Here is an 18487-nt window from a genome sequence, read left to right on the forward strand (position 1 = left end):
GTCAGGCTCGCTGACTTGGTTGATGCATGTCATCGTATCCCAATCACATGGATCAAAGACGTATACAATCTTTGGATCGATGCTCCTGATGTCAATCACCAGACTCGATTGTTTACAGACGGCCGTCATATAGCTGGAATATTACTGAGTGCGGTGTTAAACAACAAACAAAAAAGCAAACCTAGTTTACAAATACTGCCATGTGCATGCAAAATCAAATTGGTTGAAGTGTCGTACAATACTACGATATGTAGTTTTTAGCGGTATTCATGTTCAGACTCGTATCCAAGACGTAATCAGCAATTTGATCATGAAAATATCTTTAATATGTGCATACTAACAATAAGAAACACTGTACTGTTATTACGTATATTTGCCAATACGTTTTCTTGATATTTACTTCAAAGAATATCAAATTTCCACCTTTAATTTTTCCGTCAATATTCGTATGTTTCCGGACAGGAACCGGAAGTAGCCGAATGGTAACCCACGGCGAAAAGAAAAATATTTTCTCTTCAATTAGGCCTAGCTAGATAGGCCATGTCAAATTGGATAACGTAACATCCTTAGACAGTGGAATATTGACACAATACATAACAGTATCATTCTGAAGCGAGTTTTTAAGCTGAACTCTGTTTGTTGATTGCCGTGTTCGGTCAGGTGCTTGAAATGTCCGACTCAGAAGATGAGTCTTCTGACAAGCAACTGAAAATCGTCATTATGGGAGACGGAGCGTCTGGAAAGGTTATTATTCGCTTTATATATCTTATTTAAAAGTCTTCACGACCAAACGTCAGGTTGGCATATAGTAACTTTGATCGATATGTAGCCTAGCCGAGTAGGATAACCAAGGAACTACCGTCACGTTTAGCTTATGTTTGTTTGTTTGTTTGTTGTCGCCGCACTCGGCAATATTGACTTAGGGCCAATGGTATGACCTGAATGAGCTAATGACATTATTACCAACCGTGTCACATTCAATCATCAGTTCTGAAAAGTCCAGTTTGCCCGTTTATGGTTTTATGATCCAAAAGCAGTGTAACAGGTCTGTGTTATGAAGTGTCGTCTGTGATGTGATTATGAGTTCAATGATTAGCCGAGGACTAAACTGTTTAAATACTTCTGCTGTTGATGTCGTTGTCAGCACTGGTGCAATATTTCCTCGATTAAAGGCCTGGGTCTTTAATTGCAACATTTATAATGGGGAGGATTCAGTCAAAAAATTCATAAAAACTACACAGCATTTATCAAGGCATAATTATTATGTTTAATCAACGACATACATACTGACTACAGAAATGTAGTACCCCAGATACGTTTCTAAACACAAATGTACCCCTCGTGTAATCTTGATCCATGGATATAAGGAAAGTGCACCAAAATTTGTGGTTTAAATGTATGGTTTCATTTTGTATGTGCCTACTCACTTATCATTGAATTCATCAATTCAATTATTTGTTTTCTATGGTCATTTTGCATTCATCATCCATTCATGTGCACACAAAGTGTGACGTCACCTTGATTCGTGAAACAGGTAGTAGTTATGTATCGCCATGTACAGCAGCCCAGTACAGTTAATGTGGCTGAAGGGGTTTTGGAGGCAAAGATACTACAGATATGTACCCAATGTTTCTGTGTACAGAAATATACCCTGGCCACAGTCAGCATGCAGAAAGAAGGTTAGAAACTAACAGTTTTTGTCCACTAGTCCTTATAATGATAACATATAGCAAACCCCTTAAAATGGGCCAATTTCTACTAGTCCTTAGGATACCTTTACTATAAGGCAGTTTGGTAAGGACTACAGGACTAGTGCCAATTTCTAACGCTTAGAAAGGTACCCTAGGATGAGTCCATTCCGCTGCAAGCTGTATTGCGCAATACACTTAACCGGTTCCTTGAGCGCTTACGTACCGTATTCGACGTAGTAAGCGCCCCGCTCTAATAAGCGCCCACGGCGATATTTGCAAATAGATTGACTCGTGAACAATCCCAATTAGCACCCTTTCAATGTACACAATACTTATTTATTCGCGTATAATTCGCACTCGTGTTTTAAATGCCACCTTAATTATGGGCAATTAAATTCTGGAAAAATATATCTCTCGTATATAAACATTTCAGGCTGTCAGCATAAACCACGGAATTTATCTTTCAACTCTGTTTTTTTTCGACAAAATTATATTCTAATAAGAGCCCCCTAGTTCTAATTTTAAGAGCGCCCTGGGCGCTTATTACGTCGAATACGGGTATATGACACATTCAGTGTGCCATATTAAAAAACAAATAAACACAGTAACATATACGTATAAATTACTCCAATTTTTCACTATACACAGCATTATCCAGCATGCACTCTGTATACAGAAATGTACCTAGGGTACATATCTATAGTACCCGTGTTAATATGATCCCTGTGTGTAATAATTAGACAAGCAGACGACGAGATGTTAGAAGGCTGGTGCTTAAATATCTTTTTTATTTGACTTTTTGTGAAGTAAAATTTGGTATAAGTGATCTGGGGCTATTTATCTCAATGTTGGACATTTCGTTTTACTGGACTTAGATCTATGTGTAATTCAGCGATTTGGAACATTTTTTTCAGCAAGACGCAGGAGTGTGTGTACATCAAAAGTAGCGTCGTGTGACATCACAAAAGACTTAATTTACTAGATATCGCAATAATTACACAAATCACGGTTGCAATTCGGATTTGAGCAGCGTAAACATTGACATGGTAGGGTACATTTTTGTGCTTTAGTATGGTTAAGGTGTACATACAGACTGGCGCCAGGGGAAGGTTGCTGCAGTACCTGAGCTGATAACTTCCCCATCATCCATAAGGCCACACATTTTTTTTATTTTTTGTTTCATGGGTCCGCCTCCCCTACTGCTGGTCCAAGAAATGAATTAAACATAAAAATATTTATTTTTATTATGTTTCCCACAAGTAAAAAAGACCCCCTTTATACAATAAATAATATTATATATAAATTCAATATCTACATCACAATCAGTGATTCATGAAGGCAGCTGCAATTTCGACTCCATGGCAGAATGACTTTCATATAAATAAATGATCAACATTGCTGTTTATTTATATTTTGACCGACCTTGTGTGGAAACGCTGGAATTAATCTCTGAAACATTAAATTAAGAAAGTGTGGCCTATGTTGATGTTTCAATGACAGTTGTATCCCCATGTTAGTTATCCTAACTATGTGTGTTGCCTGAGTTTATGGTGATATTACTCATTGGTCGACCTGGTACTCATGAACCTGCTGAATGTGTGGGGATAGTGGTTAGAATTCATGCTGTATTAAGTTAACAAGGTTTTCCAAAGCCGACCACTGCATCATGTGCACATCACTCAAGCAGCTGTGATAGGAATCTATTAAGATGAGGGGGCACAGGTGACCCAGTCGTCCAAGGCGCCACGATTTGCTGTGCACAGTTGCGTCCCTTGGGAACGCCAGAAACCTATGATTGTGGGTTCGAAACCCGGTTCACCCTGATTATGTTTCTAGGTTTGTCAGCACCATGCTCGTGGGTTTCACCAGAGTGGTAAACGTCTGAGACCTGCATCACTTCGGTCTTTCCTCCCACATTAAGCTGACACACTGTGATATAACTGGAATACTGTTAAAAGCGGTGTTAAACCAAACTCACTCACTCACTCACCATTAACATGAGGGGGCGGTCAGGTGGCCTGACGGTTAAAGCGTTTGCTCGTCACGCCTAAGATCCGGGTTCGATTCCCGACATGGGCACAATGTGTGAAGCCCATTTCTGGTGATATTGCTGGAATATTGCTAAAAGCGGCGTAAAACCATACTCACTCACTCACTCACTGTTAACATGATTTGAGCAGTGTGCAAAACTCTTTTCAGTTTCTCTTGTAGTTTTGTAACATGCTGCAGGAATAGATTGTTGTTAGAAATTTGGTTTGGACATATGATTCCCCCAATCCAAATATGAACGGACATGATTGATTTACCTTGGGTTAGCTTACAAGAAATCTGCAGAGGTTTTTGCACGCTGTTGAAATGGACTCACCAAGAGGCTTTATCTCTCTAGTATTTAAAGGCCATCATGAGACAGACTTATAGCTTGAATATTGCTGACTACTGTGTAAATAAATATTCATTCTCACACTCCATTATGTAATAGAGTAACTAGCGTGTATCATGTGTATTATTCTATGAAATTTTGATGTTTCGATATGCTAGATGTTGATTATCATATGTGCATGTTTTGTAAATGCATTCCTGTTGCAGACGTCTCTGGCTACCCGTTATTCACAAGAACAGTTCAAGAAGCAATATGGCCAAACAGTGGGGCTCGATTTCTACCTTAAAAGAATAGTCCTCCCAGGTAAACAGTTGAGATGAAATGGGGACATCACAACTATTGGTGTTCTGCTCACATGGAAACAATATTCCTCCAAAGATAAATCGACTTGTGAAGATCCGGGGTAGAATAGGTGTTCAGCAACCCATGCTTGCAGTAAAAGGCAACTATGCTTGTCGTAAAAGACGACTAACGGGAGCGGGTGGTCAGGTTCACTGACTTGGTTGATGTATGTCATCGATCCCAATTGTGTGGATCGATGCTCATAATATCAATCACTGGATTGTCTGGTCCAGACTCGATTATTTACAGACCGCCGTCATATAGCTGGAATATTGCCGAGTGCAAACTAACCAACCAACCAAAGATAAATCCATGTCACTTTATGAGTCTATGATGTTGGGAAAACTATCTATTAGACATGGGGTGCCATAATAACTGATGTATTAATTAATGCTTTGCAAGTTTACACGTAACCATGGTAACATTATAATACAAGATGATGCAAGATGTGCCGACCCATGTTGTGTCCCTTCATGTTTAGATTCTGTAGCCATTTTCAAAATGTTCAAGAAATTACTTATATTTTCATTGTTGTTGTTGTTTAATACCCAGGCCTGATAACGAGTAAAACATAAACTGGTTGATAGTGTAGCAGGGCGTGGAGTCATCCCACACATCCACTCATCCTTACCTTGTCAGCTTGCTGACGGGGTTAACCTCTTTGGTCATGTGGACAAGGCATCCGACCTCGGATCAGAAGGACCGTGGTTCGAATCCCAACACGGGACTCAGGATTTTTATGACCGCTACATTGGTGCCCAACGTTGGGCTGAGCACGTTCATATTACATTTGAGCAAAATAAGCCTCAGTACCCTACTATGCGGCCCAGGACGTGCCTTCTGTTGATGGGGGAGTATGTAGCAGGGCGTGGAGTCATCCCACAGTTGACATCCTTTACCTTGTCAGCTTGCTGACGGGGTTTACCTCTTTGGTCATGTGGACAAGGCGTCTGACCTCGGATCAGAAGGTCCGTGGTTTGAATCCCAACACAGGACTTGGAAATTTTATGGCCGCTACAATAGCAACAATGTTTTGTTAGACCACACAGTGAATTAGTGAGTTGGATTTCATGCTGCTTCCAGTATTCAAGTTATATCACAGCATTTGTCCATATAGAACCACATGGACAGGATCTTAACTAGACCTGCTCAGAGGATGTTGCTGTTCGTCCCCAAAGCCTGCAGCAAATGTCAGTAAAATTTTCTGAATTGGAACTACAAATTTCCCAATGACAAATGTTATGGCTTTGGAGAAGTGAGTTTTATTTCACCATGTTCACTGACCAATCTGAGCTCGACAACAATTTTTTCTCAAATTGCCTTTCAAAGGTACTTACTGTATATTCGACATAATAAGCTCCCAGGGCGCTCTCAAAATTAGAATTAGGGGACTCTCATTAGAATATTATTTTGGTGAAAAAAACAGAGTTGAAAGATACATTTCGTGGTTTATGCTGACAGCCTGAAATGTTTATGAGCGACAGATATATTTTTCCAGAATTTAATTGCCCATAATTAAGGGTGCATGTAACACACGAGTGCGTATCATAAACGAATAAATAAGTCTTGCGTATATTGATCAATCGGAAGGGGCGCTAATTGAGATTGTTCTCTAGCCATCATATAAGCAAATATCGCCGTAGGCGCGTATTACGTCGAATATGGTAGTTTGGAATCCTGAATAAATGCTTGATGGTTCACGTAAAATTTCATGCAAAACACCACAAATCATGTATCACGATACATGTCAAATTGTGACTCAAGTTTGGCAAAATGTATCAATAGTGAAGTAGTCGTACCATGAAGTAAGACGAGTTCTATGGATGAACAACTTCTTTATTACAATTAGTGCGACGTTTCGGTGTAGATCCTAACACCTTTATCAAGCAATAGATCTCTACTTAGGAACAGCCAGCCACCAGATCCGCAGACTGCTCAAACACCACGCCAACATTGATACAGTATTCCAGAGAGGCAGGACAATCCAGAACATCCTCAGTGCCGATGGCAAGCCCCCTACATCAAAGAAAAAAGACCCATCTGGAACCGTATATCACATACAATGTGACTATGTAGGAGAAACATCCAGGCCCCTACCCATTAGAATAAAAGAACACAAGACCTCAGTACAAAAAAATGACTCAAAATCAGCCATCTCTGACCACACCCAAACCCACCCCGATCACAACATCCAGTGGAACAACATCAAGATCCTGGCCAACAACCAATCAGACTACAAAATCAGGAAACTCCTAGAAGCCATCTACATCAAAAGGATCCAGCCAGCAATGAACAGAGGCCAAGGCTATTACATCCCGCCTGCTTACCATCACCTAATTGCTAAATCCCTTTGTCCATCAAATTAATACAGTGGCTTCCATCATCTCCATCAGTCTGCTTGTTCACTCAGTGTTCATTAGTCATCCACTGGCTTCCAATTAGCTTAATCACCTCTCTGTGTCCATCAACTAGTCACTGTAACAACTTAGATGTCAATAAGTGTATATATACCTATGTTGTTTAGCCCTATCCATCTATTGCTTGATAAAGGTGTTAGGATCTACACCGAAATGTCGCACTAATTGTAATAAAGAAGTTGTTCATCCATAGAACTTGTCTTACTTCATCACTTCAACTTCTAAATGCCACTGAAAGAAGTTAGTCGTATCATAACGCAACTACTGTCTACCATCTTTCATTAAAAAATTATGTAATGAACATGATGATATGGGTGATCCCTCTGATGATGTAATTCAGTCAACATGATCAAAGAGAGCCCTTTAAAGTGTTTGCTTTCAGTAACAACAGTACCCTCTAGCATATCTAAACCCTTGAGGCTTTCTATCCACTGTGGAGCAGTGTAATCAGAATTAAGTCACAATGGTAGGAGTGTTTGAAAATAAGGGGGTCTATTATGGTATTTTAATCTGGGGGACACCCTAATTCTTTAACTTCTAACATTAAGATTATGAGAGGACACCCTGGAGTACTGGGTAATTTCCAACACTGGGTAGCCATTATAGTCATTGTGGTATTCAAATTAATTGATTTCATGGGTGATCGATTGGTATTTCTGGTTTCTCTGACAATACAAATACACATATTAACCTTCCTCTCTGAACATGCTGAATGTTATTAATCAATGCCTATTATACCAGTAATTGCTATGGAAATTGTAAATCATCATGTCTAAAGTTCTCATGGAAATGAAAAAAATCTGTTTTGTTGGATTTAATAATCGACACAAAGCATTGCGTAGATGTAAATACGAAATTACAGAACAACTGGAAAAGTACTAGTCTGGATTTGCTAGCTTTATCTCAGTGCTCAATACAAAATGTACTTTACAGGAGGTAATTTGCAGGCACTTTCAACATTCAAAAATAAAACTAAGTCCAAATTGACATGGCAGAAACCGGCTATAGGCTTTATGCAAATTAGCCTGGAAAAAAGGTGATCAAATCAACAATAAAATAACAGCTATGTTTAAGTACATGATAATAATGACAGGTAAGTTGTTGTTTGAGAAGAGAATATGTTACTTTTACGTTCTGATATTTTGACGATGATTCACTATCTCACAATGCCACTCACAAATCACTAACCACACACAAATCACATGCAGGTGGGTTTCAAGCAACGGTTTTCACCTGTCGTCAAGGTGTCATAGGTCATGGACATTCACCTTGATCTACTTACACCTGGTTATGCTCAGTTTCACAATAGTCTGTTTTGTTCATATTTTTACACACTTTTATGTGTATAAAGACATAAACACCTTTGATACGCTGTATTTGTGCCAAGGCCCAATTAGTACTAATTGAGTTGTTTGAATTTTTATATATTTTGTATATTAACTGCATTTATTTAAAATCTGAGATCGAAAAAACAGGTTTTTTTCATTTCCCTGAGTACTTTAGTGATGTTTTATCACAAGTTTCACATTTTCATTGACCAAAGTTTATATCTCCTGTTATTTCAACTGAAGCCATACCAGGGATTTATCTAGACCGGCTCAGAGGCCATAATGCAGTGCTAAGCCTGCATGATATGTCATTAAAAATTCCCAAAATGGAATTGAAAGTTTCCCAATTTATGTTAACATGGTTAGTTTTATGTCTTGGTAGCAATCACCCGTGTTTCGCTCATAACAGGATGAATTGATAGGATAATACTTTGTTGTATATTATTGCATTGAATGCAATCTCATCTCAAATATAATGTTAAAACAGGCCCACCTCTGAATTTAATCCCAATTTTGTTTGATTTGTTCTCAAATTGTTTGCCAGGGGCACTAAGTTTAGAATCCTGGATAAATCCCTGTAGCAGAAGTCAGTATAAATTCCCAAAGTGGAATTATACATTTCCCAATTCATGTTGTTATAGTTATAACTAATGTTATGGCTTTGTAGTGGCAAGATGTATTTTACTGATAATAGGACCCAGGGTTTTATGTGACACAGAATGTACGCCCCGTATGCACAAATGTTGAGAATGGACGCAGAAAAAGAATATACTGAGCACAATAATGTTCATCATCATACCTCCATGTCAAAATGATAAGATCTGATTGGTCCATGTGATCTTGATAAAATACCATGTATCTCGCCTTGGATGGAAATACTTTAATTAACTGTAATACTTGAAATTAACACGAGTGTGAATTAAATGCGAAAAATGCGAGTGGGCTCGCATTAGTAAACAACTACTATGTATTCCACATCACTGTTTATTGAGCAGCACTTGTAACAAGTATATAAACAATGTCATTCAAACACTAATTACATCCTGTGAATTGTCACTGCTTGGGTCAAGACAAGAGTTCTACTCACTTATGTCATCACTGATCACACCTGCAAGTCCACACAGACGCCACCCACGCAACATGGTGTCTTTGTTCTTTGCTACTGCGTTAAAGGCCGACATACATGATAAGCTGAAGTACTCTACTCAGCGCTAATAAGCGGTGCTCTTTGGTGTGTGATTGGATTAACGTAAGGTTGAATTAAGGTGAGGATTCTCCTCTAAACCTGACAGAGGACATTTTCTTAAGATATAAATCCACTGATGCTTGTGAAGAGTCATATTGAGTCGCATTTTGGGCTAGGGGCCAACGGTCTCATTCTTTTGGAGACACATTTCTCAGTGGGTGAATAAATCCCTTTACTTTACAATGTAGTATTTGACAGCGCACTGTATACATGGTATATGGAATAGCAATTTCTCTCCAAAAGAAATAAAATTAGTCTTGTCTTAACTATGTTAAAAAAAATTAAACTTATCCTATCTCACACTATGCAGTTTTTCTTCTTTCGATCCTGCTTGAACAATGTTTCCAGATTCTAGCATCACCATGGTCACCACCCATACAAATGGGTCATTCACTGTAATCCTGTGCATTGCAACTAACACAAAATGATCACATGACTACCCCTGCCACATCATTCTCTTTCTTAGAGCTAACATGCAGGGATAGTTGTTGGGAGGGCATATAGCGTGTGAAATAGACAATTTAATGTAAAATTTACAAATTTTTCAACTTATCCTATCTCACACTGCATTTATCCCATGGTTGGATGGTGTGGCAGACTACAACCGTGAGACGTACATGAGGAAGCTGGTGCTAAACAGTGATCCAATTGCAGTCATGTCCCGTTAATCCGACATGGTTGGTTGCATATGATTGTGTCAGATTCACAAGTATGTCAGTTAAATTAAGTAGTATCAACGTTTGTGATTGAAAATCAGACAAGTACACGATAGATAATGATACAAACACGTAATAAAAGCATGAAAAATGAAATATTATATTGTTCTGTTAAATTGTCAGCAGAATATGTTTTCTAATCATGCAACCTCTAAAGCTTAACACAAAACAACTGTTACGGACTGTATGACTGATTCAAAATACTTTAAAAACCATAGTCTGGAATGAAACTTGCCAGTTTAAAACTGGTACCGCTAAGCTCAAGAAAGCTGCTTTTTTAGTGATGTGACCTGTAATGGGGTGTTGTCGGCGGTACCTGGTTTTAATGAGATCGAGGTAATCTAATTTTGTTTATTTAAAGCAGTAATTGTTTAGTGCCAAACTTGTTCATCTTTGTAGCCGTTGTAATATGCAGCTACTAGCCGACTCGCCTCGCATCAAAACATGGGCTGTGTACTAGCGAGCAGATGACTCCGGAGTATGCTGATCACTGTGTCGGATTAACAAGACTGATTAATGAGTGATTTCGGAAATTCGTTACAAATTAGATGTGTCGGAGTCAGAGTCGGAGTGCGAGACTGTCGGATTAACGGGTGTAAGTAGCACTGATTAAATCGGTTCCCATAATTAGCGTCGGATAAAGCCGATTGTTGGATTAACGAGTGTCGGACTTGACTGTTAAATGATCAATTCCACTGCCTAGTATCGTTAAGACAAGAACTTGTGAGGGGGAAAACACACACTGTAGGAACCTTATGTACACTAACATTGTATAGGACACCCCACTTATCGTTAGGTCTTCGTCATTTACCACAGGTAATGAGTTAGTTACAAAGTGATGAAATGGTCCCCGACTTGTTGCAGGCAATGTTCATGTGGCCCTGCAGGTGTGGGACATCGGCGGCCAGACACTCGGAGGCAAGATGCTGGAGAACTACATCTATGGCAGCCATGTAAGTAGTGTAGGAAACTCCTGGGTCCCATCCCCAGGTTGCCCTGATTGCATTCCTTGGTAAGTATAAGTATGCAGGGGTAGATTTAACAATAATTGTGTATGTAGCCAGGAGGACTTGCTCCTTTATAATTTATTGGCACTTCTCCAATCTATCTGGCCCAAACTACATGGTGGAGGCCGCGTAGCCACGTAGTGGGGCTCTGAAATTTTAGAACTCCTTACCTTTAAAATGTCACCTGGTCTCTGAGATTAAATCTTAGCTTCCATTTCCGTCATTTCATGGTGGTTTATGAGCAAATAAAGAAGTTATTGTCCATAACATTACAAAATGGCACCCGGTTGTCATTCTACTGAGATGATCCGATTAAAATAGTTAAACATACACAGCGGAGTGAAATTTTGGTTAGCCAAACGGGCTTTACTTTACATTTCAGCAAGCCCTGTGTAATTTTGACTGGCCACAGGCCAATGGGCCAGCGGTTAAATCAACCCCTGGTATGATACCAATGCTCATAGTTTTACGTGTAACAGTGTTATGTGTAACAGTAAGGTTTAACATGTTTTATGAAATAATGCTATAAATGAACCCCAGACTCTCTTGCAGATGAGATGGGATGAGAATAGGATTGTTTGATACAATATCAGTTGTCTTGTGACTGTCTACAAGACCTGTGTAAGAGAGACTAGCACTCACTCAGTGGTGTCAGTAGGTATTGTGACTGTCTACAAGACCTGTGTCAGAGAGACTAGCACTCACTCCGTGGTGTCAGTAGGTATTGTGACTGTCTGCAAGACCTGTGTAAGAGAGTCTAGCACTCACTCCGTGGTGTCAGTAGGTATTGTGACTGTCTGCAAGACCTGTGTCAGAGAGTCTAGCACTCACTCAGTGGTGTCAGTAGGTATTGTGACTGTCTGCAAGACCTGTGTAAGAGAGACTAGCACTCACTCAGTGGTGTCAGTAGGTATTGTGACTGTCTGCAAGACCTGTGTCAGAGAGACCAGCACTCACTCAGTGGTGTCAGTAGGTATTGTGACTGTCTGCAAGACCTGTGTAAGAGAGACTAGCACTCACTCAGTGGTGTCAGTAGGTATTGTGACTGTCTACAAGCCCTGTGTAAGAGAGTCTAGCACTCACTCAGTGGTGTCAGTAGGTATTGTGACTGTCTGCAAGACCTGTGTAAGAGAGACCAGCACTCACTCAGTGGTGTCAGTAGGTATTGTGACTGTCTGCAAGACCTGTGTAAGAGAGACTAGCACTCACTCCGTGGTGTCAGTAGGTATTGTGACTGTCTACAAGACCTGTGTCAGAGAGTCTAGCACTCACTCAGTGGTGTCAGTAGGTATTGTGACTGTCTGCAAGACCTGTGTAAGAGAGACCAGCACTCACTCCGTGGTGTCAGTAGGTATTGTGACTGTCTACAAGACCTGTGTAAGAGAGACTAGCACTCACTCAGTGGTGTCAGTAGGTATTGTGACTGTCTACAAGACCTGTGTAAGAGAGTCTAGCACTCACTCCGTGGTGTCAGTAGGTATTTTGACTGTCTGCAAGACCTGTGTAAGAGAGTCTAGCACTCACTCCGTGGTGTCAGTAGGTATTGTGACTGTCTGCAAGACCTGTGTAAGAGAGTCTAGCACTCACTCAGTGGTGTCAGTAGGTATTGTGACTGTCTACAAGACCTGTGTCAGAGAGACTAGCACTCACTCCGTGGTGTCAGTAGGTATTGTCACTGTCTGCAAGACCTGTGTAAGAGAGTCTAGCACTAACTCCGTGGTGTCAGTAGGTATTGTGACTGTCTGCAAGACCTGTGTAAGAGAGTCTAGCACTCACTCCGTGATGTCAGTAGGTATTGTGACTGTCTGCAAGACCTGTGTAAGAGAGACCAGCACTCACTCAGTGGTGTCAGTAGGTATTGTGACTGTCTACAAGACCTGTGTCAGAGAGACTAGCACTCACTTCGTGGTGTCAGTAGGTATTGTGACTGTCTACAAGACCTGTGTAAGAGAGTCTAGCACTCACTCAGTGGTGTCAGTAGGTATTGTGACTGTCTGCAAGACCTGTGTCAGAGAGACTAGCACTCACTCCGTGGTGTCAGTAGGTATTGTGACAGTCTGCAAGACCTGTGTAAGAGAGTCTAGCACTCACTCAATGGTATCAGTAGGTATTGTGACTGTCTGCAAGACCTGTGTCAGAGAGTCTAGCACTCACTCCGTGGTGTCAGTAGGTATTGTGACTGTCTGCAAGACCTGTGTAAGAGAGTCTAGCACTCACTCTGTGGTGTCAGTAGGTATTGTGACTGTCTACAAGACCTGTGTAAGAGAGACTAGCACTCACTCCGTGGTGTCAGTAGGTATTGTGACTGTCTACAAGACCTGTGTAAGAGAGACTAGCACTCACTCAGTGGTGTCAGTAGGTATTGTGACTGTCTACAAGACCTGTGTAAGAGAGACCAGCACTCACTCAGTGGTGTCAGTAGGTATTGTGACTGTCTGCAAGACCTGTGTAAGAGAGTCTAGCACTCACTCAGTGGTGTCAGTAGGTATTGTGACTGTCTGCAAGACCTGTGTCAGAGAGACTAGCACTCACTCCGTGGTGTCAGTAGGTATTGTGACTGTCTACAAGACCTGTGTAAGAGAGACTAGCACTCACTCCGTGGTGTCAGTAGGTATTGTGACTGTCTGCAAGACCTGTGTAAGAGAGCCTAGCACTCACTCAGTGGTGTCAGTAGGTATTGTGACTGTCTGCAAGACCTGTGGAAGAGAGACTAGCACTCACTCCGTTGTGTCAGTAGGTATTGTGACTGTCTACAAGACCTGTGTAAGAGAGACTAGCACTCACTCCGTGATGTCAGTAGGTATTGTGACTGTCTACAAGACCTGTGTCAGAGAGACTAGCACTCACTCAGTGGTGTCAGTAGGTATTGTGACTGTCTGCAAGACCTGTGTAAGAGAGTCTAGCACTCACTCAGTGGTGTCAGTAGGTATTTTGACTGTCTACAAGACCTGTGTAAGAGAGTCTAGCACTCACTCAGTGGTGTCAGTAGGTATTGTGACTGTCTGCAAGACCTGTGTAAGAGAGTCTAGCACTCACTCAGTGGTGTCAGTAGGTATTGTATTGTGTGTTGCAGGGGGCCCTGCTTGTGTATGACATAACCAGCTATGCCAGCTTTGAGAACCTGGAAGACTGGTACAACATGGTTAAAAAAGTCTATGGAAAGGAGTCACGACTACCTCACATGGCTTTGGTTGGAAATAAAAGTGAGTGTTTTGTGTTTAGAAAATCATATGCAGTGGTTGAAATTAATAATGAAAGCCAAAGTGTTTTTGTCATAAGCCTAGTATTAAAATGATTGATTTAGAGACTTCTTAAGAATAATGTGTTATTGCACCCTGGCCGTGTGGATGAAGTCAGAACCTCGGAAACGAAACTGGCCACTATCACATACAGTGAGCAAACTGAGGGGGGTCCTTGAGGTTTACTCCTTGAGTATTTGTATCTGAGGACCCCTTTAATTTTCAACTATCTAATTAGCCTCTGAAGACGCCGGTGTAGAATAGGTCTAAAGCAACCCATACTTGCCGTAAAAGGCGACAATGCTTGTTGTAAAAGGCGTCTAACGGGATTGGGTGGTCAGACTCGCTGACTTGGTTGATGCATGTCATCAATCCCAATTGCGTGGATCGATGATCATGATATTAATCACTGGATTGCCTGGTCCAGACTCGATTATTTACACACCGCCGTCATGTAGCTGGAATATCACTGAGTGCGGCATTAAACAGCAAACAAACAAACAAAGCCTCATGACAAGGAACATTACTAGTGTTAGAAATTGGCACCAGTCCTGTAGTTCTTGTCACTGCCCAGTTAAGGTATCATAAGGACTAGTAGAAATTTGCCATTATTAAGGGTTTTGCTGTTATCATCATAAGGACTAGTGGACTAAGATGTTAGTTTCTACCGCTGATTACCATGATTAGTTCCAGCCTAAATTAATAACTCCTCAACCTACAGGTGACCTGGAGCATATGAGGACAGTGAAGCTCGACAAGCACCAGAAGTTTGCTCAGGAACATGGCATGTCCAGCCATTTTGTGTCGGCTAAGACTGGGGATACGGTAGGTAGACGGACATAAAAAGTAGTTTCAGCTACCTTAACTGATTACTTAAAAAACAGAAAAGTACACAAAGTGCTGGGGATTATGAAATATATATACCAAGGTTTCTGTTGTCAATATTGGATATTAGCAGCATAAGGGAAGTCAAGTGTATAGATGGTATTAGCAGTAGGAATGAATTTTGGGGCTATTTTCACAATTGCAGTTGTAATGTATTAATCAATGGATTGAATTATAATGTTGTTGATGATGATGATGATTGATTATTGTTAATGATAGTTGATGATGATGATAATTGATAATGAGTGAGTGAGTATGGTTTTACACCGCTTTTAGCAATATTCCAGCAACATCACAGCGGGGGACACCAGAAATGGGGTTCACACATTGTACCCATGTCGGGAATCGAACCCATGATCATGATGATGATGATGATGATGATGATGATACGTTCTTCCTAGGTGAACCTGTGTTTCCAACGTGTGGCTGCAGAGATTCTGGGAATCAAGTTGACCAAGCCAGAAGTTGAGCAGCAGCAGCGGGTTGTGAAAGCAGAGATCATCCAATACAGCAATGATGCAGCAGCCAAACCCCTCCCCACACAGACTAAAAGTTCCTTCTGTACGCTGCAGTGACAGCTCAATCCTCTACACTGGTGGCAGCAACAGCGTTGTGACCACATGTGCTCAACACTTTGACTTCAAGCTCCCCACAGTGTTATTCTTGCACGCTCTACACGACTGTTGTTACTTCTTGAGTACTACCGGACATATTACAACCCTGCATGGAGCTACTTGGAACTGTGAAGCAGGCATGTGGCTGTGCTTATGATGTAGATGGAGATGGTGTCCTTTATTTCAAGGGCGGATCCAGCCTTTTTAAAAGGGAGTGGTCCAAAATACCAAAATATCAAAATCCTTTCTAGGGGGGTGGGATTGTGTACAACATACTACATTTAGTTTTCAAAAGGGAGATGTCTGGACCCCCTGGACCCCCTCTGGATCCGCCTCTGTATCCGCCTATGTATTTACTGAATTGTACAATCAATTTCGGGTTTAGATGAAACCGGGCAATGGTGGAGGCCACTGTCATCAAAAGCGACCCAATTTGCTGTGCATGCCGTGATATAACCGGAATACTGTTCAAAGCAGCATTAACCCACCTCACACACTTACTTAGACAGTACATTAATAGAACATTTCAAATGTTAGGAACTAAATGTTCATTCTGTCAGGAGCAGAGTAAAGATTGGACCAGACTAGACAGAACACATATGGGGATTTTCTTTGTGAACACTGGTTAAAATGAGCCGGGCATATGCAGTTCATAATTACCAAAGTAATTTACTCCATCACAGTGTATAGACTGCCAGGAGGTTGTATGTCACCCAACACTAGTTAACATGCCTGGTCCATCGTTTTCACAGACTGTTTTGTCATCAATCTAAAGTGTTTGAATGTTGAGTAGTTACTTTGTACTGTTACCAAAGCTGGTGGCCATGTGAATGCAAACTAGGTCTGTGTTACAGAGGGATGTGCTCCATGGTTGAAGATGTAATTAGTCCTGTGATGTAAACTGAGATATCTGTGTATCTAGGGTTAACTGTTCTATTGATGTGCATCTTTAAATTTGATTAAGCACACAAAAATGGGTTAATGACAACTTTAATCCAACTTGCAAACTTCCAAATGGTCCGGACATCTAGTATATGAGTAAAGACAGCTTTGGCTCTGGCTCTGATGCAGACGTTGCCAAGGCAACTGAGGCCACCGGAGGAGTTGGAGCTTGAGGTCCTTTAGATTGAAACAGTTGGCATGACACTTGTTTGATGTTCTGAGATGGACATGTGTTGTCAGATGCGTGGAGTATGAGCTTGTTACCTGGTGTTGTAACATATGTTTTAATTCAAGAGTGAGAGTGCTTGACTGGTTCTTTAGGCTATTGATATGTCCATGGGAGGAGATGCTTTCATCATGTTGATGAATTTACCTTCTTAATTGTGTTTGTTACGTTTGTTTTGTGAAAATCCAAAGCATATTTATTTATTGTTTGTTGAGACAAATCCATTTGATGTTATGTTTGTGTAATATCATCATGCTTGTATGTATATGGTAGCCAATGTATTATTTGTATAATAGGCTGACAATAGCACAAAGCAATATTCACTAACTCTCATGAGCCTGCTTAAGTAATCTTTGGAGAGAGTTAGTATCGATGACAGCTACTTGCTGTTTGGTACTGAACAGGGTGGATATGTCATTTAATGTGAATATTACATGATCTCTAAAAATTGCTTCATTTTAAACCAAAAAAATATTTGGGATTAGGGAACACATTTGTCTAATTGGTTTATTGAAGGCCATTAAGTGACGGTTTTAATAGTACAATATAATTTGTGGCAGGATCATGAGAGGTACATGGGGTTTGATGCCTCCCTCTTGAGGTTTATACCCCTCGCCTCCAGCTTGTGGTGACCTCACGCGGGACGCATAAAACCCCATGTAACCCTCGTGATCCTGCTACAATTGATCTTCCCGACATGTTCTAATGTGACTTTGTAAAAGAATGAACACAAATTCAAAATTGACAGAAAACAGTTGTTTGATTGAGCTGAGGTTAACTTGTGCTGTGTCATCGACTTCCATAGACTCAGAAAAAGCGTGCAGCTTTTTTTGCTTTAAGTGGGGTATAAGGGATTTATTCTGCCTCTGTTATTTAGTTTCTAAACCATAGATGTTAGATAAGTCTACAATCGTGTTGACTTCCATACTTGTTACAGGAAATCTCACCCCCTTCATCACAGTTTGATGTCAACTTATTTAATTCGGAAACATACCTGAGATATATGTTAAAAATGCTGAGACCTTTCAGTGGAGGATTAATGATGAGGTTGCTAGGCAACCACTGATTTCATCATTAACTATAATGGAGAGGCATTGGGCTAGCCTAGTGGTATTATGTGACACCCGTTGTTACAGATGTCTGGATTGATGCTGAAAGAGGTGTATAACTCACTCACTCACTCATAATGCTAGGTTGTGATACATCTCTGATTCTTAAAGGATACAAATTTGTGCCATATGAGAGTATTTGTTTCAACCAAAGTATACTCAAGCTTCAGTGGTTTCAGTGATATTAAATATGTGTACCGTGATATGTGATATATGTCATTGTTGATCCTGCTGCTGGAAGAATTACAATCTGGAACAATGGGTTGGGGTTTCAAATTGAAATAAAATTGAAAAGTGATCATTCAAAAGCATGTCTGTAGGAAACACGACTGTCTGATTTATCAA

The 18487-nt window shown here is 40.6% G+C and overlaps 1 protein-coding gene across 1 annotated transcript; it reads left to right on the top strand.

The window, feature by feature from the left end:
* The first annotated feature begins 493 nt into the window (after positions 1-493).
* On the top strand, positions 494-17488 carry LOC139453343 (ras-related protein Rab-28-like). Its single transcript, XM_071235015.1, has 6 exons — positions 494-744; positions 4278-4374; positions 10985-11073; positions 14201-14330; positions 15088-15191; positions 15653-17488. Exons 1-6 carry the CDS (start codon positions 670-672, stop codon positions 15824-15826), a joined length of 669 nt encoding a protein of 222 aa, XP_071091116.1. The 5' UTR covers positions 494-669; the 3' UTR covers positions 15827-17488.
* Positions 17489-18487: the final 999 nt, after the last annotated feature.

The sequence above is a fragment of the Haliotis cracherodii genome, unplaced genomic scaffold (genome assembly GCF_022045235.1).
Source record: "Haliotis cracherodii isolate W230 unplaced genomic scaffold, xgHalCrac1.p SCAF_9, whole genome shotgun sequence".
NCBI classification, from domain to species: domain Eukaryota; kingdom Metazoa; phylum Mollusca; class Gastropoda; order Lepetellida; family Haliotidae; genus Haliotis; species Haliotis cracherodii.